Here is a 26,838-nt window from a genome sequence, read left to right as displayed (position 1 = left end):
TGGGAAATGCCTGGGGCTGCGTAACTAGCTTGGTGACAGGACTCCAAGAGAATGTCAAGACAAAGGAGGAAAAGGCAATCTCAGACCTCTGGCCCACACAGAGTAAGACTGGGAGATACAGTCATGGAAGAAAATGGCAGTCATATGCCTGATATATCTCTGAGCGGATAGCTACTGAAGTAAGGAAAAACTTCATGAGCGTCAAAAAGTAATGAAATCAGAAATAATGTCTCAGGTAAAAGAAATCACAAACACTGAAAGAATTTAAACCACAGTAAAATTTAAAACAATGAAAAAAATTCACAGAAGGACATAGTACTGAATTTTAGCTACGACAAAAAATATGTAAAGTTGAATAGTGAAATTGTGCAATCAGAACAACACAGGGAAGTTGAATAATGAAAAAAAAATGAGCATAGTCTCAAAAAATATGAAGTCCATATCAAGCAGACCATCATGCACATAGAAAAAAATAAGGCAATGAAATGAGGGAAAAGAGAAGAAAATCTATGAAAAAAGGCTAAAACAGCCCTATAACTTCAAAAATAATTAAATAAAAACAAACTCACCCCCATATACAACAGAGTGAAAATACTGAAAGGCAAAATAAAGACAGATAATAAAGAGGAGCATAGGAAAATGATAGAAACCTTCAATAAATATATAAAGGAATTGCAACGCATGAAACAGATTCAGAGAGAGATCCAAGGAACTAAAATTTCAACAAATCTGACAAAACTACTTGAGACTGAAGACAGACTTTTTTTTTTGAAGACAGACTTTCAAACTTTGAAGATAGGATTGCAGCTAGTGATCGTAAAACAAAAGATCTCTTAAAAATAACAAGGAATCAGGAAGTAGCAATCAACAGCTGCAAGATGATGCAAAGAAGCACAATTCAACAGTGATAAGTGTCACTGAAGAAGCAGGAGTCACCACAAATGAAATTAAAAGGCTATTGGCAGAGTAATAGAAGAAAACTTCCCAAACATGGGAAATGGATCTGGAATGCAGATAAATGACGTATATAGGACTCCAACTAACCAGAACCAAAGTAAAACTATACCCAGACATATAATCAAGATCCCAGAAATTCAGCACAAGAACAGAATATTAAAAACTGTTAGAGAAAATTAAAAACTGTTAGAGAATATTAAAAACTGTTAGATCACCTATAAAGGAAAACCAATCAGAATCATGATAGACATCAAAACAAACGATCGAGTCAAGTGTTTCAAACCCTGAAATAAAGGAACTTCCAATCCAGATTGATAAATCCACCAAACCTGTCTTACAAAATTGATGGAAAAGAAAGATATTTCCATGATAGCAGAATAACTGAAGGAATTCTTGACTACCAAACCAACCCTACAGAGAGTGCTAAAGGGTATTCTAGAGAAAGATAAAGATGACCCTGTTTCCAGGAACAGCAGCAGAGGAGGATCACCAAACAAATTAGGCAACTGAATGAAGGGGAAAAGTGGAGGGCCAACAGCGAGAGGATAGCAGGGCAGAAACAAACCAATGTATGCTGGCTGTAACCATTAATGTAGATGGCCTCATGTCAGTAATAAAAAGAAACACAGGAAGAGTGGATCAAGAAATAAGACCTGCTTCCTGCGCAAACCGTGCCAGCCCTGAGGAATGCCACACTTTCCTAGGACCTTGGCCAGTGCCACCGCTCCTTTCCTATGCAACCCCTGCTGGTCCTGAGGAAGGTGCACTGCCCTCAGACTTGCATCTGTACTGCTGGGCTTCCTGTGTGACCTCTGCTGGCCTGGAGGAAAGCTGCACCAATGGCCATTGCCCTCAGTGACCCTTGCCATCTCCTAGACCAACTACTATATTCAGTTCCCACTCCTCCTCCCAGATCCTTGAACTGCAGTGGATTTTTTTGCTTTGTTTTGTTTTTTGTTGTTTTATTTTTCATTGATTTCTTTTTTTTTTATTTAAAGAGAAAGAAACAAAAAAAAGTGGAGATAAAAACAGGTAAAAATACAGAATTACAGAAAAATAAACAGTAAGAAATCACTAGTTGATAAATTACATATTGTCATCTTAGAAACAGCTGTTCAGGTTACAAAATTAAAGTATGTAAAATGACATTCAAATAGTGACACTGCCAACACTTTTGCTCAGTGATCTAACAAAACTCAGTAAGATGGTTATCTATCTTATACACTTAAATATATATGCAGTTATATCTTTTAGAGAACTTTCTTTTCCTTTCTTTTGTACAATGACAATTACACATTTTGGGTTTTATTACTCCCACAGTTCTTATTAATTTTTTTTTTTTGAAGAAAGTAAAACCAAATGTGACATACCAGGACAGAGTCAGTCAAATCAAAAGGATGGACATAATACATAATGTAAAAACAAAATACAAGGTGATCAACAATGGTTACCATAATGCCTCTTGTTATCTTAAAAAGAATTGCCTATATCATCAGTTAGAATAAAATTGAACAAAACAGTAAGAATAAGGCCAATAAAACCTAAACATTGGAGACATTAGAGGACTTCAAAAGAAGATAATAGTCAACCAGAATGGGCATCACAATGAATTTTATTGTCTTCATAGTTGTTGCCTATACTTTCAAACTTGGTAACAGAATAGAGCAAAATCAGTCAAAACAAGATGGTGAGAGCAATACAGAGTTTCATATCAAATTAATAGGAAATCAAAGTGGGTTACTATAATATATCCTGCTATTTTTTATTTACTTTTCCCTTAATTAAAAGGATAAAAATGAAAAAGTAGATAATAAAAAGGAGATTGAGATAAAAAAGAGGGCATAACAACACAACAGCACAGGTCAAAACATAGCCATTTAAGCAAAATAGTTTTTCACCACAAGATAATCTCGACATAATGGTAGTTACCATAGTGTCTCTTCCCTTAAAATCTTTGGGTATAACTTCGTATACTGTAGCATCAAACATATCAAGACAAAGTAAAACTGTTCAAGAGAATGACAGTATTACAGGGTATTTAGAATCAACTAATACAAAATGAACAATAGTTTCTGTATAATCTCTTGTCTGTAAAAGTTTTTGTTTATATTATCACATATAATAAAATCCAATAAGATACAACACGTTAAAACTGATGGAGACAGAACAAAAGCTTGATGGGACTTCAAAACAAGAGGATATTAAATCTGAACTACCTATTATGATGTATTATTTTCTCCAAAATGGCTGTTCCTATCATCCAACCTTCTCTGCCTCATTTCTGTTGAGTTCTTTTTCTGTCATTAGTTGTCAGCTTGTCCTCTTCATTTTGCTTTCTGCTCCATTCATTGTGGCCCCTCTGCCACTGTTTCTGGAATCTTGGTGTTTTTCATTTTTAGAATATCCTGCAGTAATCTCTGTAGAGTTGAATTGGTGGTTGCAAATTCCCCTACTTCCTCTTTGTCCTGTAAGCACCTTGTTTTTCCATCAATTTCTAGGGACAGTTGTGCAGGATATATCAATCTTGGCTGGAGGTTATTATCTTTCAAAGCTTGAATTATTTCCCCCCACGCTCTTCGTGATTTGATGGTTTGTGCCGAGAAGTCTGCTGTAATTCTGATCGGTGTTCCCTTGTAAGTGATCTGTTTCTTGTCTTTGATGGCTTTTAATATTCTGTTCTTATATTGGATTTCTGAAATTTGGATTATTATATGCCTGGGTGTAGCTCTGTTTGGGTTATAGGTGGCTAGGAACCTGTATGCCTCATACATTTGAGTATCTTTACCTTTTGCTAAATTAGGAAAATTCTCCTGGATTATTTCTGTGAATAGCTTTTGTAGTTCATCTGTTTGAGTTCCTACTTCTCTTTTATGTTGTTAATTCTTAAGTTATAGATCCTCTTATCATCTTCTAGTCTTTGTATTATTGCTGTTTGTTTTCTTGTTATTTTTAAGAAGTTTTTCATTTAATGCTCCCACCTTACAAATCTGTCCTCCAGTTCTGATAATCTATCCTTAGTTTCTTTCAAGCTGATGTGCCAGCTTTCAATAGAGTTTTTAGTTCCCTGGTAATCTCTTTGAACCTGCTTCATGTATTGTATGTTTTCTCTATTTTCTCCATCAAACAATTCTCCCCCTTTTTTTCTGTTCTTGCATTCCACCATCTGTTTTTTCTTGGGCGGTGCTTAGCATTTCTCTAACTATTCTACTTATTTCTTGCTTTATTTCATTAAATACTTCATTTTTGAACTCATCTATGAGGCTCCAGAGATACCGCTTTATGTCTATAGGTACTGTGTCTGATATTGCATGTTTTCTGTCTTCATTTTCTTTTGCATTTACCTTTCCTGCATCAGTGTTCTCAGGATTGGGGACTGAGGAGCCTTTCTTGTTGCTCCCTTTTCCCATACTTTTTGTTTCTTCCATACAAGCATATGTAGGAGGCTCAGTTTTTTTTTTTTTTTTTTCTCTTTGTCTGTGGCAGTTTGTTTGAATCCGCTGGCTAAGTGTTCCACCCACTGCAGTGTACTAGGGAAACACAGACCTGGGCAGCCTCTGCTGGGCCCACCCCTTCAAGTCAACCTACTGAATGGTTCACCGCTGGGGTGCAACAGCAGGCGCAGGGACCTGATTTGGGATAAGCCTACTGGATCTTAGTCCTTGGCGTCACCAGGCCAAGCGCTCCCTCCCCACTCCCACTTGAGAGGGGAATATGCGATTAAAGTCACTGCAGGGCCCTGTTCTGGCTAGTCTGCCCGTTCCCAGAATGTCCTCTGTTGGAGCCTCCTAGTCTATGAAAGGGTCCCCATTTCTCTCACTCACTGCAGGTCAATGCAGGGCTCCCTGGCAGTCCCACTCTCAATGCCATTTTGTTCGCCGATTCCAGCTCTAAGAGCTATCATGCATCTCTCTCCCTGCTGTGGGGATTGGCACGCAGTATCAGCAGCAGGAAATTCAAATCGTGGCTTCCAATGGCGCGGGATCCAGCTTCCACACTGAGATTTTATCTGTTCCTGTTATAGAATCAGGATTGCATTTCCAGTTGGCTTCTCTCAGCTTAGTTCGTTCCTGGGTCAGCAGGGTACATATCCCCTCGCGTAGGACTCCTCACATGGCACCGCTCCTGGATTCTAAACTGGTAGTTTCAGAGAGCCTCTGTGGCTGCTGTTACTTGTCCGCCATGTTCTCCCAGAAGTCGAACTGCAGTGGATTAATGGTGCTGAACTGAAGGGAGACTCAGTGACCTTTCCCCCAAACAGAAGACCTCAGTAGGCTCCAATCATTATGCTCCTGTGCTTCACCCGGTATTTGTCCTACATCTTTAACAACTAGCTGAAGTTGCAACCATGAACAGGACCAAACAGGATGAAACAGAGTGAACACAATCAGAACATGAAAGCGATATAGGTCTTCAAAACAAGATAGCACCTGCTGACACCCGGACTGACATCACCAGCCCACCCCTCAGCCCAGGACCACGTACGTGACCAACTTGTGCTTCCCACATGCCCTGCAGTGCCCAGGCCAATCCTACCAGCCGGCTCTTCAGCCCAGGACCACCTATGCTGCTACAGCGCGCTTCCTACATGCCTGGCGATCGACAGGACCCAGGACATCTGCTGGCCCCTTGGGAACACTCCCTATATCCTGGACCTAATACTGAGGTTGATCTTCAGCTACCACCCTTTCTTCCAGAACCTTGACTATAGAGGGTTAACTGTACTAGCTTGATAGGAGATTAACTGCCTCACCCAAACAGAGGATCTCAACAGGCTCTAGTCAGTATGGTGAGTATGCCCCTCAAATATAGGTGTACAGTGGGTAAATAGGACCAGTACAAACTTGTAAGACCTTGGTGAGTCTGGCAAGAGTGTGGGTGACTCCTTCCTGCACCCAGAGAACATCAGGCAGGGTGAGGGGTGTGCAAATAAGCACTCCCCAACTTGGAGAAAATCAAAAGGGCTTATGAGACACACAGGCACACAACAGAGACACAGTAGGGCCTCAGCCCACACAAGTACTATAGACAGGGAGAATTGGTAACCTGGAATAACCTGAAGATAAATTAATAGGAGACCTATATCAATACTTCTAGGCTTGTCAGCCCAGGAAGAATATAGGACTCACCCAAAAGGCCCTGCAGGCAGAACTCAGGTAACTGGACCATGTCTTCATTGTGGGATCCAGCAATTGGACAAACATCAACCTTACAGTAGGACCCCAAGATACACACTACCAACAGTTGACACTAGTGGGATTGAAGGATCAAATATTAACTCTAAAGGGGAAAATGGCAAAACAAAAAAGCAAAATGCAATCTCAAACATCTACCCCACCAGCAGGAAGTACAGGAGACAATGAAATATAGAACTTCAAAAGTAACACATTGGAAATCTCTGAAAAAAAAACAATGCCATGAGGCTTTAGAGGAAATCAAATTAGAAGTAATCCTTCATGCAAAGACAGAAATAACAACCTTGGTAAAGGAGTTGCTCAACGGAGCTAGAGAAGAAACAGATAAAAAACCTAAAGGAGCATGGGAAACTAATTGAAACCTTGAATGAACAATATAGAAAACAAGCAGAATTCATGAAACAAACTCAAAGAGACATCCAAGAAACAAAACATTCTATTGAAAGCTGGAAAAACTGTTTAAATGAAGCTGATAATAGCATTTCGGACATTGAGGACAGGATCACAATTAGCAATCATGAAAAGGATAGAACTTTTAAAAATAACAAAGCACCATACAATGACAATCCAGCAGCTTCAAGATGATACCAAGAGAAACAATATAAAATTAATAGGCATCAGTGAAGATGTAGGAGTCAATGCAAATGACATAGCAGAAAATTTCCCAAAGTGGGGAAAAAATCTGATAGGCATATAAGTAAGTCACAGCGAATGCCAGGAAATCACAACCAACATAAATCTATACCCAGATATAAAATAACTGAGATCCCAGACATGCAGAATAAAAACAGAATACTAAAAGCTGTTAGAGAAAAGATACAATTCACCTATCAAGGAAAGCCTATTAGATTCACAGCAGCTTTTTAACACAAAGCCTCAAGTCAAGACAAGTTTGAAGTGAGGTGTTTCAAGCCCTGACATAAAACAACTTTCAACCCAAACTGATATATCTAGAAAAAATTTCATTCAAATTTAATGGAGAAACAACATACTTCCATGACAAAGAACAACTGAAGAAATTCATGTCCGCCAAACCAACCCTAGAAACAGTATTGAAAGACATGCTAGACAGAGTTAAAAATGACCACAATCTTCAGAAAAACAACAGAAAGAAACACCAGGTAGGACAAGCAATTAAACAAGGGGAAAAGCAGAAAGCAAACAACTAGAACATAACATGGCAAAGTCAAGCCAGTACATATCAGTAATATCCATAAATATAAATGGCCTCAATTCACCTATCAAAATAGGTTGACAGAATAGATCAAGAAACAGGATCCCACAGTATACTGTATACAAGAGACACATCTGAACCAAAAGAAAACTCACAGATTAAAAGTCAAAGGATGGAAAACAGTATTTCATGCAGGAGGAACCCAGAAAAAAGCAGAGGTAGATATTCTGTTTGCAGACAAAGTGAACTTCAAACCTAAAAGTATTAGAAGGGATAAAGAAGGCTGCTACATACTTGAAAGTGGAAAACTACAAGAGGAAGAACTAACAATTATAAATATATATGTACCAAATACAGGAGCACCCAACTATAAAAGACAAATACTAATGGATATGAAAAGCCAAATACACAAGAACACAATTATAATAGGGGACCATAACATCGTATTGTCACAGAGATCAGCTATACAAAAAGTCAGCAAACAAATAATAGAATTGGACTTAGTAGATATTTACAGAGTATTCCATCCAACCACATCAGAACACACATTCTTCTCAGCTGCACATGGGACATTCTCAAAAACAGACCATATATTATCCCACAAAGCATAAAAGCAGAAAAATTGTCCCATGCATAATATCTGACCACGGAGCACTGAAATTGGAAATTAATGGCAAAAGAAATTGCAAGACCTGCAAAAATATATGGAAATTAAATAACAGCCTTCTGAACAACCAGTGGGCTACAGATGAAATTAAAGAAGAAATAAAGCAATACCTACAATTCAATGAAAATGTAGAAACAACATCCTGTAATCTATGGGATGCAATGAAAGTGGTCTTAAGAGGGAAATATATACCAATAAACTGTCATATCAAGAAAACAGAATGAACACAAATGAACAACCTAATGCTTGATCTCAAGCTTCTAGAAAAAGAAGAGCAAGTTAAACCCAAAGTTCATAGAATAGAGGAAATTGTAAAGATTAGAGCAGAAATCAATGCAATTGAAACTAAAAAAACAATACAAACAATGAATCAAAAAGCTGGTTTCTGAGAGAATAAAAAAACTTAACAAATCTCTTGCCAACCTTATCAAGAAAAAGACACAAAATGCCCAGATTCATGCCATAAGGACTGAAAAGGGGAAAATTACTACAAATCCCATGGAAATTCAAAAGATCATGAATACCTACTTTGAAAATCTCTACTCACACAGAGTAGAAAACACAGAGGAAATGGACAGATTTCTAGAAACATATGAACTAAAAAAGCTCAACCAAGAAGATATAGCAATTGTGAATAACCCAATATCAGTTATTGAAATTGAAAACATATTTTTAAAAATTACCAACAAAAGCTCAGGTCCTGATGGATTCATGGCCAAACTCTACAAGAAAATTAGAGAAGATTTAATGCCAATATTCCTTAAACTCTTCAATGAAATTGAAAAGGATGTGATCCCCCTTAAACCATTCCTGGAGGCAAGTGTTACTCTGATACCAAAGCCAGAGAAAGACTCAACCAAAAAAGAGAACTATAGGCCGATCTCACCAATGAACACTGATGCAGAGATTCTCAATAAAATACTGGCAAATAGAATGCTGTGAATCAAGAAGATTATACATTATGACCAAGTGGGATTCATTCCAGGAAAGCAGAGATGGTTCAACATATGCAAATCAATAAGTGTAATGTACCACATCAACAGAGTCAAAAACAAAAACCACATGGTCATCTAAACAGATGCAAAAAGAGCTTTCAATAAAGCCCAACACATGTTCATGATAAAAACCCCTCAGAAACTCAGAACACATGGTATCTATCTCAATCTTATAAAGGCCATCTCTGACAAACCAACAGACAACATTGTAATAATTGGACAAAAACTGAAAGCTTTGACTTTAAAATCAGGAACAAGATAAGGATGTCCACTCTCACCACTCCTACTCAATATAGTTCAGGAAACACTAGTCAGGAAATCAGACAAGAGAGAGAGAAAAAAGGAATAAAGATAAGAAAGGAAGAAGTTAAATTATCACTATTTGCAGATGCCATGATACTGTACATAGAAGACCCAAAAAACTCCTTTAAATGATTACTAGAGGTAATGAACAAATTCAGTAGTGTAGCTGGATACAAAGTCAATGCTCAAAAATCAATAGCATTCCTGTACACAAACAAAAAACTCACAGGGAGAGAAATTATGGAAATATCACCCTTCTAAAATAGCATCCTAAAAAATGAAATACTTAGGAATCAACCTCAATAAGAATGTAAAAGACCTATAGGCTGAAAATTATGCTACACTAAAAAGGGAGATCGAAGAGGATATTAGAAAATGGAAGGATATTCCTTGCTCTTGGCTAGGAAGAACTAATTTTGTGAAAATGGCGATTCTCCCAAAACTGTTATACAGATTTAATGCAATCCCAATCAAAATACCATTAACATACCTTATGGATCTTGAGAAAACATTCCTAAAATTCATTTGGAAATAGAAGAAACAGAGAATAGTAAAGGCAATTCTGGAAAACAAGGCAAGGTAGGAAACATCTCAATTACTGACTTGAAATTATACTACAAAGCCACAGTGATAAAATCAGTATGGTACTGACAACAAAATAGCCCTGAGGACCAAAGGAACACATCAGAAGAAGCACACACAACTACAAAGACACTCAGCAACCTGATATTTGACAGAAGAGCTAAACATGTTCACTGGAAGAAGGACAGACTGTTTAATAAATGGTGTTAGAAAAATTGGCTTTCCACATGCCAAAGACTGAAACTAAATCCATGCCTATCACCATGTGCCAAAACTAAAGTCTAAATGGATTAAAGATCTAAATATTAAAACAGATCTACTAAATCTACTAAGACTAAATTGGTAGAATTATTGGAGACATAGGGGTAGGCAAACAATACATGAATAAAACACCAACTGCAAGGGAACACTTTAAAGAATCAACAACTGGGATCTCATATTATTGAAAAGGTTTTGCACTTCAAAAGAAATCACCAACAGAATGAAATGAAAATCCACAGAATGGGAAAGAATTTTAGCCAGCAGTCCCTCAGACAAACGACTTATATCCAGAACATACAAAGAATTGAAAAACATCAAACTCCCCAAATTCAAAGACCCTCTTCAAAAATGGGCATCTGAGATGAACACACATTTCTCAGATGAAGATATACAAATGGCAAATAAATACATGAAAAAATGTTTGCCCTCACTGGTCATTTGAGAAATGTAAATTAAAATAGCACTGAGATTTCATCTCAGTCCAGAAACAATAGCTGCCATTAAGAAATCAACTGATAACAAATGTTGGCAAGGCTGCAGGAAAAAGAAACACTACTTGACTGTCGGTGGGAGTGTAGATTGGTGCAGCCACTATGGAAATCAGTATGGAGAATTCTCAGAAGAGTAGGATTGGAAGTTCCATTCAATTCAGCTATTCCCTTTCTGGGTAATTTTACAGAAAAACTAAAACAGTCATATCGCAGTGATATATGTGCACCCGTGTGTGTAGAAGCACAATTTGTAATAGCTAAATCTCGGAAATAAAGATGCCCATAAACGGCAGAGTAAATGAAAAAGATGTGTTTTTTTTTTTACTTTATTTGTTAATATTAAGAAGAAAAGGTAAAACAAATTTTCACAACAAAAAAAAGGTAACAATTGTTGATAAATTACACATCATTATCTTTAGTCACTCAAGTACAAAATATGGGCGTAAAAATTTCTTCAATCAATATTAGCACAACCTTTCCTATTTAGTGAACTAAGTGACATTAATGGTATAACTAACTAGCATTTTTTCTTTTCCCTTCTATCCTTTCTCTTTTCCCTTATCTTAGTTTCTTCTTTTTATTGAACACTTTCCTCCCATTTCACAGTGACTATTGTATATTTTGAACCTTATGGTTGCACATATGTCACTGTGGTGTGATGTTTTTCAATCCTTCTGGGAAGATACACAGAAGGGGAATACCTGGGTTGAATGGGACCTCTAATCCTAATTTTTTAAAGAATCTCCACACTGATTTCCACAGTGTTTGTACTAGTCTACTCTCTAACCAACAGTTGTAAAGGGTTTCTTATTCCCTACAGACTCAGCAGCATTTTTTATTGGTTGATTTTTTTAATTAAATTATTTTTTAATGAATAAGGGAGAGGATGAGATAAAAGGGAGCATAACAACATAACAATACAGGTTAAAGGATGACACTTTCAGCAACCTAGTGCTTCACCACCAAATAACCTGTCTTAATAGTAGTTACCATAGTGTCTTTTTCTTTGAAATATTTGAATATAATTTAATATGCTATAGCATCAAACATATCAGGACTGTGTAACACCATTCAAGTGGATGAAAGCATTGTAGAGTATTTAGAACCAGCTAACAGAAAAAATGATCAATGGTTTCTATATTATCTCTTTGCCTATAACAATTTTTGTTTATACTACCACATACGATAAAATCCAGCAAGTTACAACATGATAAAATCAATGGAGTCAGAAGAGCCATAGTTTGGTGCGGCTTTAAGATGATATTAAATTGGCACTAGCTATTATTATGTCTTATTTTCTTCAAAGTAGCTGTTCATTGCATCACAGGCCATAATATCAAACAGCCCAGAATAAAGCCATTCCAATTAATGAGTGAAAATTTTATAAGGCTTCAAGGCCATATAATGGGGAATCATGGTTATCACGTACTTTTATATATTTGATTCATTTCCTACACTAGGGCAACTATTTGGAGTTCACAGATGTGAGTTTGATTTATTTCACTTATGAGTATCGTTTCAAGCTGCGCCCATTTATTGATAAATACCTCAATGTGATCCTTCTTTATAGCTGAGTAGTACTCCATTGTATAGAAGTACCACAGCTTTTTTATCCATTCCTCAGTTGATGGACATTTGGGTTGTTTCCAAGATCTGGCAATTACAAATTGTGCTGCTATAAACATAGGTGTGCATATATCACTTTGGTATGATGCTTTCAGTTCTTCTGGGAAGATGCCTAAAAGTGGAATAGCTGAAATAAATGGGACGTCCAATCCCAGCTTTTTGACAAATCTCCAGACTGACCTCCACAAAGGTTGTACCAGTCTACACTCCCACCAACAGTGTAGGAGAGTTCCTTTTTCCTCACAGCCTCTCCAGCACTTGTTGGTTTTCTTGATCCTGGCCATCCTTTCAGGAGTGAGATGGAATCTCAGTGTGGTTTTAATTTGCATTTCCCTAATAACCAATGATGATGAACATTTTTTCATGTATTTATTTGCCATTTGTATTTCTTCCTCTGAGAAGTGTGCATTCATCTCAGATGCCCATTTTTGGATTGGGTCTTTGAATATTGGGGTCGGATTTTTTTTTAATTCTTTATATATTTTAGACAAAAGTCCTCTGTCTGAGGGGGAGTTCACTAAGATCTTTTCCCAATTTGTGGGTTTTCTTTTCACTATGCTGGAGATTTTTTTTGACTTACAGAAACTTTTTAATAAGAGGTGGTCCCAATTATTGACTCTGGGAAGTATTTCCCGTGCAGTTTGAGTCCTTTTCATGAATTCTCTACCTACCCCTAGGTCTTCAAGGTTTCTACCTAATTTGTCTTCCAATAGATTTAGTGTTTCTGTTTTAATATTCAGAGCTTTAATCCATTTAGATTTTAATTTAGTACATGGTGATAGGCTTGGGTCAAGTTTTAGTTTTTGGCAAATGTAAAGCCAGTTTTTCCAACTCCATTTATAAAAAAGACTGTCGTTTTTCCAGTGAACCTGCTTGGCTCCTTTATCGAGGATAAGTTGGTTGAGTGTGTTTGTAGTCGTGGTTGTATCTTCTAATCTATTCCATTGATCCTCTGCTCTGTTTTGATTCCACTACCATGTTGATTTTACTACTGTTGCTTTGTAGTATAAGTTCAAGTCAGGGATTGTGATGCCTCCTGCCTTGCCTTTGTTGCTTAGAATTGCCTTTGCTATTCTAGGTCTCTTCTTGTTCCAGATGAACCTTAGGAGTGATTTCTCTAGATCTATAAGGTATGTTGATGGTATTTTCATTGGGATTGCATTGAATCTGTATAACAGTTTTGGGAGAATGGCCATTTTCACAATGATTATTCTTCCTATCCATGAACATGGGATGTCTTTCCATTTTCTGAGATCATCTTCAATTTCTTACTTCAGTGTATTATAATTTTCCCTATATAGGTCTTTCACTTCTTTCGTAAGAGTAATTCCTAAATATTTCATTTTTTGCTTGCTAGTGTGAAGAGTGTGGCTTCTCTTATTTCTCTCTCTGATTTTGTTGTTAGTGTATAAAAATGCTATTGATTTCTGAGTATTGATTTTGTACCCAGCTACATTACTGAATTTATTTATTATATCTAAGAGTCTTTCAATGGAGTTTGGGGGGTCTTCTTTGTAGAGTATCATGTCATCTGCAAACAATGACAATTTAACTTCTTCTTTTCCTAACTTTACCCCTTTTATTTTCTCTCTTGTCTAATTGCTCTGGCTAGTACTTCCACGACTATGTTAAATAGGAGAGGTGATAAAGGACATCCTTGTCGTGTGCCTGATTTTAAAGTAAAGGCTTTCAATTTTTGGCCATTTAGTATGATACTGGCTGTTGGTTAGTCATAGACAGCCTTTATTATATTGAGGTAAAGACCATCTATTCCAATTTTCTGTAAAGTTCTTAACATGAATGAATGTTGGACCTTATCAAAGGCTTTTTCTGCATCTATGGAAATGATCATGTGATTCTTACTTTTAGCTTTATTGATATGGTGGATTACATTTATTGATTTACGTATGTTGAACCATCCCTGCATGCCTGGGATGAATCCCACTTGGTCATGGTGTATAATCTTCTTGATGATTTGCTGCATCTTATTTGCCAATATTTTATTGAGGATTTTTGCATCTGTGTTCATTAGGGAGATTGGTCTGTAGTTCTTTTTTTTTGGTTGGGTCTTTCCCAGGTTTTGGTACTAGAGTAATATTTGCTTCCAGGAACGACTTGGGAAGGATTGCTTCCTTTCAATTTCATTGAAGAGCATCAGGAGTGTCGGCAGTAGGTCTTCTTTGTATTTCTTGTAGAATTCTGCAGTGAATCCATCTGGGCCTGAGCTCTTCCTTGTAGGTAAGGAATTAATTACATGTTCAATTTCATTAACAGAGATTGGGTTATTCAGCAGTTTTACATCCTCTTGATCTAGCTTTGGTACTTCATAAGTTTCTAAGAATCTGTCTATTTCTTCTGTGTTATCAAACCTTTGAGAGTAGAGGTTTTCAAAATAGGTGTTGAGGATCTTTGGTATTTCTATTGAGTCTGTAGTGACTTCACCTTTTTTATTTCTTATTGCATGGAGTTGAGCTCTTTCTTCCTTTTTTTAAATAAGGTTGGCTAGGGGCTTATCGATTTTATTTATTCTTTCAAAGAACCCACTTTTTGATTCATTGATTCTTTGGATTGTTTTGTTAGTCTCTATTGCGTTGATTTCTGCTCTGATTTTTATAATTTCCTCTCTTCTTTTGGCTTTGGGCTTGACTTGCTCCTCTTTTTCTAGCTGTTTGATGTGTAGCATCAGGTTGTTTATTTGTATTCGTTCTATTTTCCTGATGTGGGAGCTCAGTGCAATAAATTTTCCTCTGAGGATGGCTTTCATTGCATCCCATAGATTCCGGTAAGTTGTATTTGTATTTTCATTTGTTTGTAGGTATTGCTTAATTTGTTTTTTAATTTCCTCTGTGACCCACTGATTACTCAGGAGTGTGTTATTCAGTTTCCATGTGTTTGTGGGATTTTTCAGTATCTTTTATAAGATGTGGTATTTTTATACAATGGAATATTATTCAGCTCCACAAAGATGATCTTGATGCCTTCATATGTAAATGGAGACAACTTGAGACTATCCTCATAAGTAAAATAAGAATTATATTTATAAATATCACATTGTGTCTCTAGCGTAAAAAGAAATAAGAACTGTAGGAGTAATAAAACTCAAAATGTGTCATTGCTCTTGTAAAAAAGAGGGAAAGAAAGTGCTCTAATAGATATAACTACATGTTTGTTTAAGTGTGTAGGATTGATAACCATACTATGAAGTTTTTGTTGGTATTGTTGAACAGAACTGTTTACAGTCTCACTGTCTGAATGTCCCCTTTTTATGTTTTAATTTTGTAACTTGAACAACTATTTCTAAGATGACAATATGTAATTTATCAACTAGTGATTTCTGTTTATTTTTTTAAATAATGTATTGTTTCTACCCTTTTTCTGCTTTACTTTTGTCTCTCTTTAAATAAAACTTTAAAAAAACAAGTTTCACTGATATACTGTATAAAAGAAACATATTTAACTGGAAAGGAAATTCGTAGACTGAAAATCAAAGGAGGAAAAACAATTGTTCCGTGGAATAGCTGACCAGAAAAAAGCAAGAGCAATTTTCCCATCAACCACAGAATGGATAAGAAAGATACGGTATTTTTATGCAGTGGAAAGCTAACCCGCTATAAAGTAGGATAATCTCCAGGTTCTTGTAGGTAATGGATGCAAAAGCAGATCTGTTCATGGGTGAAATAGTTTGAAGTCATATATTGAGCCCTAGCATATGAATCAGGAGGAGTAATGAGATACAAAAGCAAAATAGTTATAGTAAGAATGATAGGGGAGGAAACATCTGGGAGAGTAAAGTGGTAACTACCGTTAGTTTTTTATTTTCTTGTCTTGAACTGTTGTATTTGTTTGCACATTTGGCTTTGTTCTGTCTTGTTTTGTTAGATTTGATGGTATGGGCAGCTATTTTAAACAAAACGGGATGTATTATGGTAATCATGGTTGGTTTCCTATTATATTGTTCTGAAGTCTTGTAATGCTTTCATTTGTTTAATTGGTTTTAATCTGTTTTGTTTTGTTTGACTTTATTATGTGTGATGGTATGGACAGCTATTTTGAAGAAAACCAGACATTGTGGTAGCCATTGCTGATTTCCTATCATCTTGTTTTAAAGTCCTATCATTTTGTTCTTTTGTTTTGATTGGTTCTATCCTGTTGTGTTTTATTTGATATTATTATGTGTGATTTTTAAGGAAAATGAGATACTATAGTAGCCATTGTTCATTTCCTGTTATCTAGTTTTGAAGCTCTGTAATGCTTTCATTCTTTTGATTGGTTTTATACTATTTTGTTATGTTTGATATTATTGTGTATGAAGGTATGTTCAACTATTTCATAGAAAACAAGAGACATTATGGTAGCCACTGCTGATGTCCTGTTGTCTTGTTTTGAGATGGTGTTTCTTGCATTGTTCTGTTCTGATTTGTTTTGTTGTTTTTCTTTTGTTTTCTTTAAAATAAAAATATTTTAAAAAGGGATCAAATCAGTAAGATATTTTTTTCCAGAGTTGAGTATTTTTTATTTTTTTTTTATTAATTTTATTGGTACACTTTTGATATACATAATGATCACATTCATCATAGGGAATTTGTATCTCTACATGATATATCTTGAGACTTCTTTCTTTCTCCATTTCTCTCCCTTCCCTTCAATCTTTCTCCTGCTCCTTACTTAGAAAACCTTCATTTTTATATTTTCCTTTTCCCTTCCTTTGCCTTCTCCCTTACCCTTCCTAGTTCCTCTTCCAATTTGAACATTTTCTTATTTCCCTGTATCTAATTATATCTTATAATTAAGTTTTGTATAAAGATGCATTAATTGTAAGTATCAATATATTTCAATGTAGTATTTCAATATATGCACATAGCAGTATGCCCTGAATAAATCCAGCCCATTCTCTCCTTACACTTCCCAAATGTCTAGTATATAAAATTATGCATCATTCACATTGATATTTAATTTTAAAAATCTTAACTAAAAAAGAATAAGATAAGCCAAAAGCGAGGCACAGTATAAGAAAGACTGGAGTGGAAATTATAGAAACAGAGAACCCAAAAATAAGAAAGAAAATAATTTTTTAAAATGTCAACAAAATAAACCCTTAAGCTAACAGGACTAAGGAAAAACAAACTTCAAATTACAAAACTCAGGATTAAAAAGGAAACAGCAACAATGATAGACATAAAAATAATGTTAAGAAGTAGAATAAACAATTAATGGATAACTTAAATGAAAAAGACATATCCCTAGCAAGACAAAATCATCAAAGAAAGAAACAAAATGGAAAATCTGAATAGACTGATAATAATAAATATATTGAATTAATTTTGTTTTATTTTTGTACCAGGGATCAAACTCATGACCTTGCATTTGCCAGGCAGGTACTTGTGTCACTGAGCTAAATCTCTGGTTATTGCATTAATTTTAACATTCACACGAAGGATAAGACTAAATGGTTTCCCTGGTGAATTGTATAAAATACTAGAGAATAATACAAATACTCCAAATCCTTTCATAAAATAAAAAGGAGTAAATGCATCCAAATTCAGTCAGTGATTCAAGTATTAAACGGATTCCAAAGCTGGATAGCACAAGTAAAGAACAGACCAATGCCTCTTTTGAATATATGTGTAAAATTACTTAGCAAAATACCTGCAAACTGATCCATACAACATATAAATAATTATATATCATAGCTAAGTGAAATGATCCTAGGAATAGAATACTGGTTTAGCATTCAAAAATCAATCAGAACACACCACACTTTGAGTCATAACAATTTTAATTATATTTGTTACAATTTCAGTAGTCATGAACATGGCTTTTGATGAAAATCCTACAAAATTCAACAAACTGGCAACCAGTGGGTACCCTAATAAAGAAACAGTTATAAAACAAACTCACCATTATAAAATCATCATTGTACTCAATGAAAAGACTAATGTTACCCTCCCTAAGTCAGGAAAGAACTGCTTTAGCAGCTTCAGCACCTTTTATTTAAATTGTACAGGAGGTTCAGCTAATATAATTAGGTAAGAAAAAGAAATAAAAGATACTCTTATTGGAAAGGAGGAAATGAAACTATCTGCAGCTGGAAATGGCATAATCTAGTACATAGCATAATTTCCTTAAATAACAAGTCTAGTAAATAAAGTAGTAGAATAAGTAAGCAACTATAAGCAGTGGCCAATTCTATTATTATATTCTAGCAATAAACAGTCTAGATATGAAGAAAATTCACTTTGCAATACCAAGCTGGGGATATAGCTCAGTGGTTATGGCACTTGTCTATTACCTGTGACTTCCTGTGTCCAATTCACAGCACAGCATTCAATTTGCAGTATCAACTAAGAACAAATTGCATATTATAAACTAAGTATCAACTAAGAAGAAACTGCATATTGAAAAAAATCAGTGAAGCTATAAATACATACAAAGTTACTTCATTAAGATGGACCAGGAAAACTATCAAAATCCTAACTGGAGTTCTGAAAGGATTCACTGTAGATACTAAAATTCATAAAGAAATGAAAGGAATATAAAGCATTCAAAATAATTTTAAAAAGAAATGCAGTTTGAAATACATTTAAAAGCTATCCATTATCACAATAGTATGGTACTAGGCTTAGAAAAAATTCCTCATGTGTATGATCTATCTATTTTTTTTAAAAGAAGAATGCCAAAGCAAATCCAGGGAAAAGAACACTATCCAACAAATGCTGCTGTTATTAATTCTCTACTTCCATATAAAAGATGAAAGTGCATTCCTTCCTCATATCAAACAATAATTAACTCAAAAAGAATCAGAGATAGAAAAAGGAATTCACTAATTTTTTTTATTGCAAGATAGTAAATACCAGTAAGGCAACAGATTATCTAAAACAACTGTTAGGAATATAAAATCATGCAGTTTTTCATATTTCAGTAGTTCCATAAATGTGAAAGACAGAATAATCATGTGACTCAGTAATTTTAACCCTAGGCATACACATGGGAAAAATACTGATATATCCATATACTATTATTCTTAAAAGCCACCAAGTGGAAGCAGCTCAGATACTCATCAATTAATGCAGAGATAAATATAGTTGTCTATATAATGGAATGTCAGAAAAGTTTTCATAAGGGATTTAATCTAAAGGAAGAGATACAAACACATGTGCTGCAAAGAAACACTAAGGGGCCCAGTAAAATGAAAGAATCAAAAAATGTTCTGAAAAACACACAAGCATGCAAACATCTAAACAATTTAAAATGAACAGAAAATAAGTAAAATACAAAGTCAATGAATAACACCATTTAAATCACCATAATTACATAATATCCAAAAATTTTCGTTTTTTTCACCCTTTGCCTTACAGAAAAAAGAACACAGTTCAAAATAAATAGTATTATATTAATACAGAACTTCCACCAACTCAGAAACAGGCTGGTTTATATTAGTAGAATAAAAATCAGAACACGTCAAAATATATATCAAACTATATTAGAATCCTAAATTCCAATAAAAAGCAATTTTAACTTAATTCTAGATTTTTTTACTTTTATCAAAATAATTTCTTACCGGGACATCTAGCATATCAAATATCTAGAATATTAAATTCCACCAAGTCTAATAGTGAAATTTAATCAACAATAAAAATTTTCTATCCCTACACTGTAAGAACTTTTTATAGTTATTATGTTAACAAATAATAAAAAATAACCTAGGGCTGGGTGTGGGGAAGCTCAGTAGTAAAGGATTTTTGCCTAGCATCCACAAAGCCTGAAGTACAATGACGGTTATCACAAAGAAATGAAAAGTAAATGCCAAGCTGCACATGTATGATTCAATGACGGTATACAGTATTTATAATGGAACTGTATAACAGAACAGTAACAGAAATAGAATAAGCGCACTTATACTGACAGATTAAATATAGCAAGAAAAATAAATTGTGTAAAGGAAGATTTCCTTGTAAAAGCAACTCAAAGCTAACACAATTTCAGGAGAGTGTATTTATGCAAACATGGAAAAATCCTACCTAGACAGTACATCAAACTTCCAATAGTGATTATCTCTGGAAAGAATTATTTTTATTTTGATTTCAACAAAAATGTACTTTTCCATTACTTGCATAAAAGCAATGATCTACCATGAAATTTAGGGTAAAGAAACTGATTTAAAATTAATCTATAATTTTCTCTACGTGAAAAAATTTATGTAGGCATAGAATCAAAAGAATAGTATTTTAAAAATTTATTTTGTTATGTCACTGATTGACATTAATCATAACTTCTTTCATTACTGAAATGTATTCAGATCTATTTATCTTACATAAAAAAGCATAATCTGCTTTCAGATTTTTATCACATCTTAATTTTTTCCTATATGAAGGACAAAAACAGATGATGTATTTATTCATTCTGTGTTCTTTATTTAACTTGCTTCATCTGCTGAGATGTTAGTCTCAAGTAGTCTAAGTTTTTACAAATGCAGAGTAATATCTCGTATTAATTCATAACTACTAATACTTTCCAATGAATATTTGTTGGTCAACTGGACAAAATTCTATACCAAGATAAGGGTATGATGCAAATCTGCAATTTGTATACTGCACAAGCCTAAGTGCACAGTCTTTACTGAAGTTTTCCACAGCTTAAGGGAACAAACAGGCTCACAAACCTCTACCTTATATTCATCCACAATAATTCCAAGTGCTTCGTGGCCCATTTTCCTCATGTCTTCCAATTCTTGTTTATGTTTTTCCTGAGGGAGAAGAACAAAAAGAAATATCCATAATCTGTTCTTGTTTTGCTGTTAAAATAATAAGATCCTTAACTGTTGCTTCTATAAATAATAGCCCATAGCCCATTAATGAAGCAGATGAAAACAAACAAAATAGTTATTTAAAAAGAAGTACTGTTTAAAAGTATTGGGAAGTTCTGAGAGTCAATGAGGAATTTAAAGTGAAGCACAACTGAGGAAGGCTAACCACGCCAAGACATGAAATACTGTCCCACAAACAGGGATGCTTTCCCTTGTGCTATCCGGATATTCCTGACCTGGGTATCAAGAGACAGAATTCTGTCTCAATATGCTTGGGCCTCTATACTTTTTATTGTTTATCCAGCTGTACTAGAATTATTTATCTAGCTCCCCGTTCTACTTGTCTAGGACTGGAGAGGAAGAATTCTCTTTGGAGGATGTTAACATCCTACAGAGTCCTTCTAGCTTTTCAAATACAGTACCCAGGTTTCAGTACAAAATTACTAGAGATAACAAACAAAGGAAAATGTAAAGCAGAAAAAACTAAGTAGATATATGGATGATTCAGATATCAAAGAATTTTTAAAAACGAAAGAAATGAAGAAATGGAGATAAATTTTTTTTTAAAATACACAACAAACATAATTGACCACAACTGAAACAAAAAGTTACAAAATCTGAATAGCTCTATTAAAGGAATCAAAAAAAAAAGCTAATGCACATACAAATACCTCTGACAAAGAAATGTTTCATAAATTTTAACACATATTTAAGTGACAAACCACCCATAAAAAAGCAAAAAATACTTTGCAGTATGTTTTATTAGGGTAACAGGATAATAATATATCTTACACTAAATTTGCCATTATTTAAAAGAAAATAAAATTAGGAATAAATCATTTTTATGCATATAGGAATTAAAATTCTAAGCAAAATATTAGCTAATTAACTACTGGGCACATGAAAATAACTGCCATCAAGTGGGGTGTCAGGTTAGTAGGAGTGAAGAACCACAAAAACCTCTCAGACAACCCCAACGTGCTCCTCTCTTAGTCATTCACCTGCCGAATAACAACACCCAAGTCAACAGCAAGAGCCACGTAGCACATATGGCAAAACCTTGGACAGCTCGAGACACCAAATGGCTAAAAGGAATGACAGTATCACCACCCCATAAAGGCTGAGGGAAAACTACACTCAAATATACCATATTCAGGATAATGCCAATAGTTCCATCTGTCTACTACTGCTCTTTTATCACTTTCATGCATTGATTATGCTTTGCTGATTCAATAGGTTTGTCTTATTATAGCTAAATTACTCTCAAAATTGCCTAAGTATACAGAAACACCTCAGGTATGTATTATAAATACAGATGATATCTGTAGGATCACCAACTTATTGTTCATGGTAGCTAATTTTGAATCACATTTCCATTTTTGTAAGAGGTGACTTAATTATAACTAGATCACATACCCACTAACTCCAATTACCTTGTAAAGAAAAGTCATCCACTCATCCAGTACTACACTAACACAAACACGAAGATGTTACTACGAAATACAAATTTGGATTACTGCCATGCCTCTTACTGTCAGTCCTAGTCAGAACAATTAGGCAAGAAAAATCAGTGACAGACACCCAAATTAGAAATGATGAAGTACTGGTCTCTGCTTATAAATGACAAAAAATTACCTATAGAAAACCTAAAACCTTCTCAAAAAACTTGTAAGTAATAAACAAATTCAGTAAAATTATAAGATACAAAATTAATATACAAAAATCAACTGTTTCTATATTATAAAGATAAACTAGCATATGTGAACAATCTCTCCCTTTCACTGCCCTGTGTCACTACCATTGCTCATCACGACACACCCCAACTTCAACATGTAGGAGTCCCTAGGGATCTCACCCTGCTGTAATGAATTATGAATCTATCATATACTAGCCCTATATAACAACTAGGATAGACATTTTCCTTTTTTTATTTTAAAGAGATTAAGACAAAACAGAACATAACAAAGAAAATCAGAAGAGAACAATGTAAGCAACACAGATATTTCACCAGAAGATAACCTATAATAAAAAGTAACTTCCACTATATCTCTTTCTTTGAAATAGTGGAGCATAACTTCATATAAAATAGTATTAAACATAAAAAAATGAGGAAAACTTCATATACAATAGTATCAAACATTAAAAAATAGCATAAAACCATTCAAGAGAATGAGAGCATTACAGGGCTTTCAGAACCACATAACAGAAAACAAACCATGGCTACTATATTATTTCATTTTCCATACAAATTTTATTTATACTATCACACGAAATACAATCCAAAAAGACACAACATGCTAGAGCCAATGGAAACAGAAGAGTAAAAGCATGGTAGGACTTCAGAGTAAGATGGTATTACATCAGTACTGGCTATTGTAATGACTTGTTTTTTTCAAAATAGCTATTCATAACATCACTGATAACAAAATCAAACAAACCAGGATGAAGCCATTCCAACTAATGAACGCGATCATTGTAAGGCTTCAAAGAAATGTAATGGGGAATCATGATTCCCATAAACTCTATGTACTATTACTATTTCTTATAGTAGGTAGACCATACAGTATTTATACATGTGATTTTGATTTATTTCACTCATGAGTATGGGCTAAAGTTGTGGCCCATTTTTTAGTATAATATCTCAAGGTGATCATTCTTTCTTGCTGAGTAGTAGTACTCAATTGTATAAAAATATCACAACTTTTTATCCATTCCCCAGTTGATAGACACTTAAGTTGTTTCCAAGATCTGGCTACCACAAATTGTGTTGCTATAAACATGGGTGCACATATATCACTGTGGTATGATGTTTTCAGTTCTTCTGGGAATATGCCTGCAAGTAGCTGGTTTGAATGGGACTTCCAATTCCAGCTTTCTGAGGAATCTCCAGACTGACTTCCACAGTGGTTGCACCAGATTATACTCCTACCAACAGTGCAGGAGAGTTCCCCCATAGCCTCTTCAGCATTTGTTGTTGGTAGTTTTCTTGATGCTGGCCATTCTTTCAGGAGTGAGATGAAATCTCAATGTTGTATTAATTTGCATTTCTCTAGTGACTAATGATGAAGAACATTTTTTCACGTATTTATTTGCCATTAGTATTGCTTCATCTCAGAACTGTGTATTCATCTCAGATGCCCATTGTGAACTGGATCCTTGAATTTCAGGGATCTGATTTTTTTTTTTTTTTCCTTCTTTACGTGTTTTAGAAAGAAGTTCTTTGTCTGAGGGACAGTTCACTAAGATTTTTCCCAGCTTGTGGGTTTTCTTTTCAATATGCTGGGGATTTCTTTTGACATGCAGAAACTTTTTAATAAGACATTATCCCAGCTATTGATTCTGGGAAGTAATTCCCATGCGTTTTGATTCCTGTTCACAAATTCTCTAACTACTCCTATGTCTTCAAGATGTTTACCTACTTTGTCTTAAAACAGATCTATTGTTTCTATTCTAATATTCAGATCTTTGATCCATTTAGATTTTAGTTTAGGATATGGTGATAGGCATGGGTCTAGTTTTAGTTTTCGTCTTATGGAGAGCCAGGTTTTCCAGTAACATTTATAAAAGAAACTGTCATTTTTCCAGTGAACATGTTTGGCCCTTCTATCAAAGATAAGGTGGTTGAGTGTGTTGGTAGTTGTGGTTGTATTCCATTTATTTTCAGATCTGTTTTTATTCCAGTACCATGTTGATTTCATTACATTTGCTTTGTAGTATAATTTCAAGTCAGGGACTGTGATGCCTCCTGCCTTGCCTTTGCTGCTTACAATCGCCTTTGCTGTTCTAGGTCTCTTTTGGTTCCAGATGAATTTTAGAGTGATTTCTCTAGGTCTGTAAGGTACGTTGAAGGTATTTTCATTGATATTGCATTAAATCTGCATAACAGTTTTGGGAGAATGGCTATTTTCACAATGCTTATTCTCCCTATCTAGGAACAAGGGATGTCTTTCCATTTCTGAGATCACCTTCAATTTCTTTTTTCAAGATATTACAATTTTTGCTGTATAGATCTTTTACTTCTTTCATGAGATTAATTCCTTAGTATTTCATTTTTTGAATGCTAGTGTAACGGTGTGGTTTCTCTTATTTCTCTCTCTGTAATTTTGTTGCTAGTATATAGAAATGCTGTTGATTTTTGAGCAATGATTTTGTATCCAGCAACATTGTTGAATTTATTGATTATATCTAGGTGTCTTTCAATGGAGTTTTGGGGGTCTTCTATGTAGAGTATCATGTCATCTGCAAATAATGATAATTTAACTTCCTCTTTTCCTATCTTTACCCCTTTTATTTCTCTCTCTTGTCTAATTGCTCTGGCTAGTATTTCCAGTACTATAATGAATAGGAGCAGTGATAAGGGACATCCTTGATTATGCCCGATTTTAAGGTCTTCAGTTTTTGGCCATTTAATATGACACTGGCTGTTAGTTTGTCATACATGGCCTTTATCATATTGAGGTAAAGACCATCTACTCCAATTTTCTGTAGGGTTCTTATCATGAATGAGTATTGGAGCTTATCATCTATAGAAATGACCATGTGATTCTTACTTTTGGCGTAATTGATATGGTCGATTACATTTATTGATTTACGTATGTTGAATCATCCCTGCATCCCTGGGATGAATCCAACTTGGTCATGGTGAATAACCTTCTTGATGATATGCTGCATCCTGTTTGCCAATATTTTATTGAAGATTTTTGCATCTGTGTTCATTAGGGAGACTGGTCTGTAGTTCTCTTTTTTAGTTGAGTTTTTCTCAGGTTTTGGTACTTCCAGGAATGACTTACGAAGAATTGCTTCTCTTTTGACTTCATTGAAGAGTTTAAGAGTGTCAGCATTAAGTTCTCTTTGTATTTGTTATAGAATTCAACAGTGAATCCGTATGGGTCTGGGCTCTTCTTTGTAGGTAAGGAATTAATTACATTTTCAATTTCATTAATAGAAATTGGGTTATTCAGCAGTTTTACATCTTCTTGATCCAGCTTTGCAAATTCGTATGTTGCTAGGAATCTGTCCATTTCTTCTGTGTTATCAAACCTATGAGAGTAGAGGTTTTTGAAATAGGTGTTGATGATCGCCTGTATTTCCAGAGTATGTAGTGATTTCACCTTTTTCATTCCTTACTGCATGAATTTGAGCCTTTTCTTTCCTTTTTTAAATTGTGTTGTCTAGGGACTTATCTATTTATTCTTTCAAAGAAGAATTCTGATTCATTGATTCTTTGAATTTTTTTTGTCTCTATTGCATTAATTTCTGCTATGATTTTTATGATTTCCTCTATTCTTTTGGCTTTGAACTTGACTACTCTTCGTTTCCTGGATGTTTGAGTTATAGCATCTGGTCTTTTATTTCTATTCATTCGGTTTTCCTGATGTGGGAACTCAGTGCAATGAATTTTCCTCTAAGGACTGCTTTCATTGCATCCTGCAGATTCCAGTAAGTTGTATTTATATTTTCATTTGCTTGTAGGTATTCTTTAATTTTTTAATTTCCCCTGTAACCCAGTGATTGCTCAAGAGGGTATTATTCAATTTCCATGTGTTTGTGGGGTTTTACAGTTTCTTTTATCACTAATTTCTAGTTCCATGGTGCTATGATCCAATAACATGCATTGGATAATTTCAACTTTTTTGCATTTATTTAAATATGTTCTGTGGGTTAGTATGTGGTCTATTTTAGACAATGTTTCATGTTCTGCTGAGAATAATGTATATTCTGATGTTGGTGGAAAACTCTATGTCTATCTAGTCCATTTGTTCACAGGTGTGATTCAATTCTGTTATT

The 26,838-nt window shown here is 34.7% G+C and overlaps 1 protein-coding gene across 18 annotated transcripts in view; it reads right to left on the bottom strand.

The window, feature by feature from the left end:
* The window catches only part of Ccdc91 (coiled-coil domain containing 91), a 388,627-nt gene that overhangs the window by 201,159 nt on the left and 160,630 nt on the right, over nucleotides 1–26,838 (bottom strand). For 14 of the 18 annotated variants that reach the window (XM_013149338.3, XM_023563788.2, XM_013149335.3 and 11 more), the window contains one exon: nucleotides 20,908–20,991. In XM_013149338.3, the coding sequence (XP_013004792.1) occupies nucleotides 20,908–20,991 (84 nt within the window). The remainder of the gene's footprint in view (nucleotides 1–20,907; nucleotides 20,992–26,838) is intronic. The other 4 variants (XM_003466804.5, XM_063254477.1, XM_023563789.2 and 1 more) reach the window with 1 other exon arrangement.

This window comes from Cavia porcellus, unplaced genomic scaffold (genome assembly GCF_034190915.1).
Source record: "Cavia porcellus strain 051 isolate PalLab524CR breed Dunkin Hartley unplaced genomic scaffold, mCavPor4.1 scaffold_8, whole genome shotgun sequence".
Taxonomy (NCBI): domain Eukaryota; kingdom Metazoa; phylum Chordata; class Mammalia; order Rodentia; family Caviidae; genus Cavia; species Cavia porcellus.
This window is presented reverse-complemented; position numbering and strand designations above follow the sequence as displayed.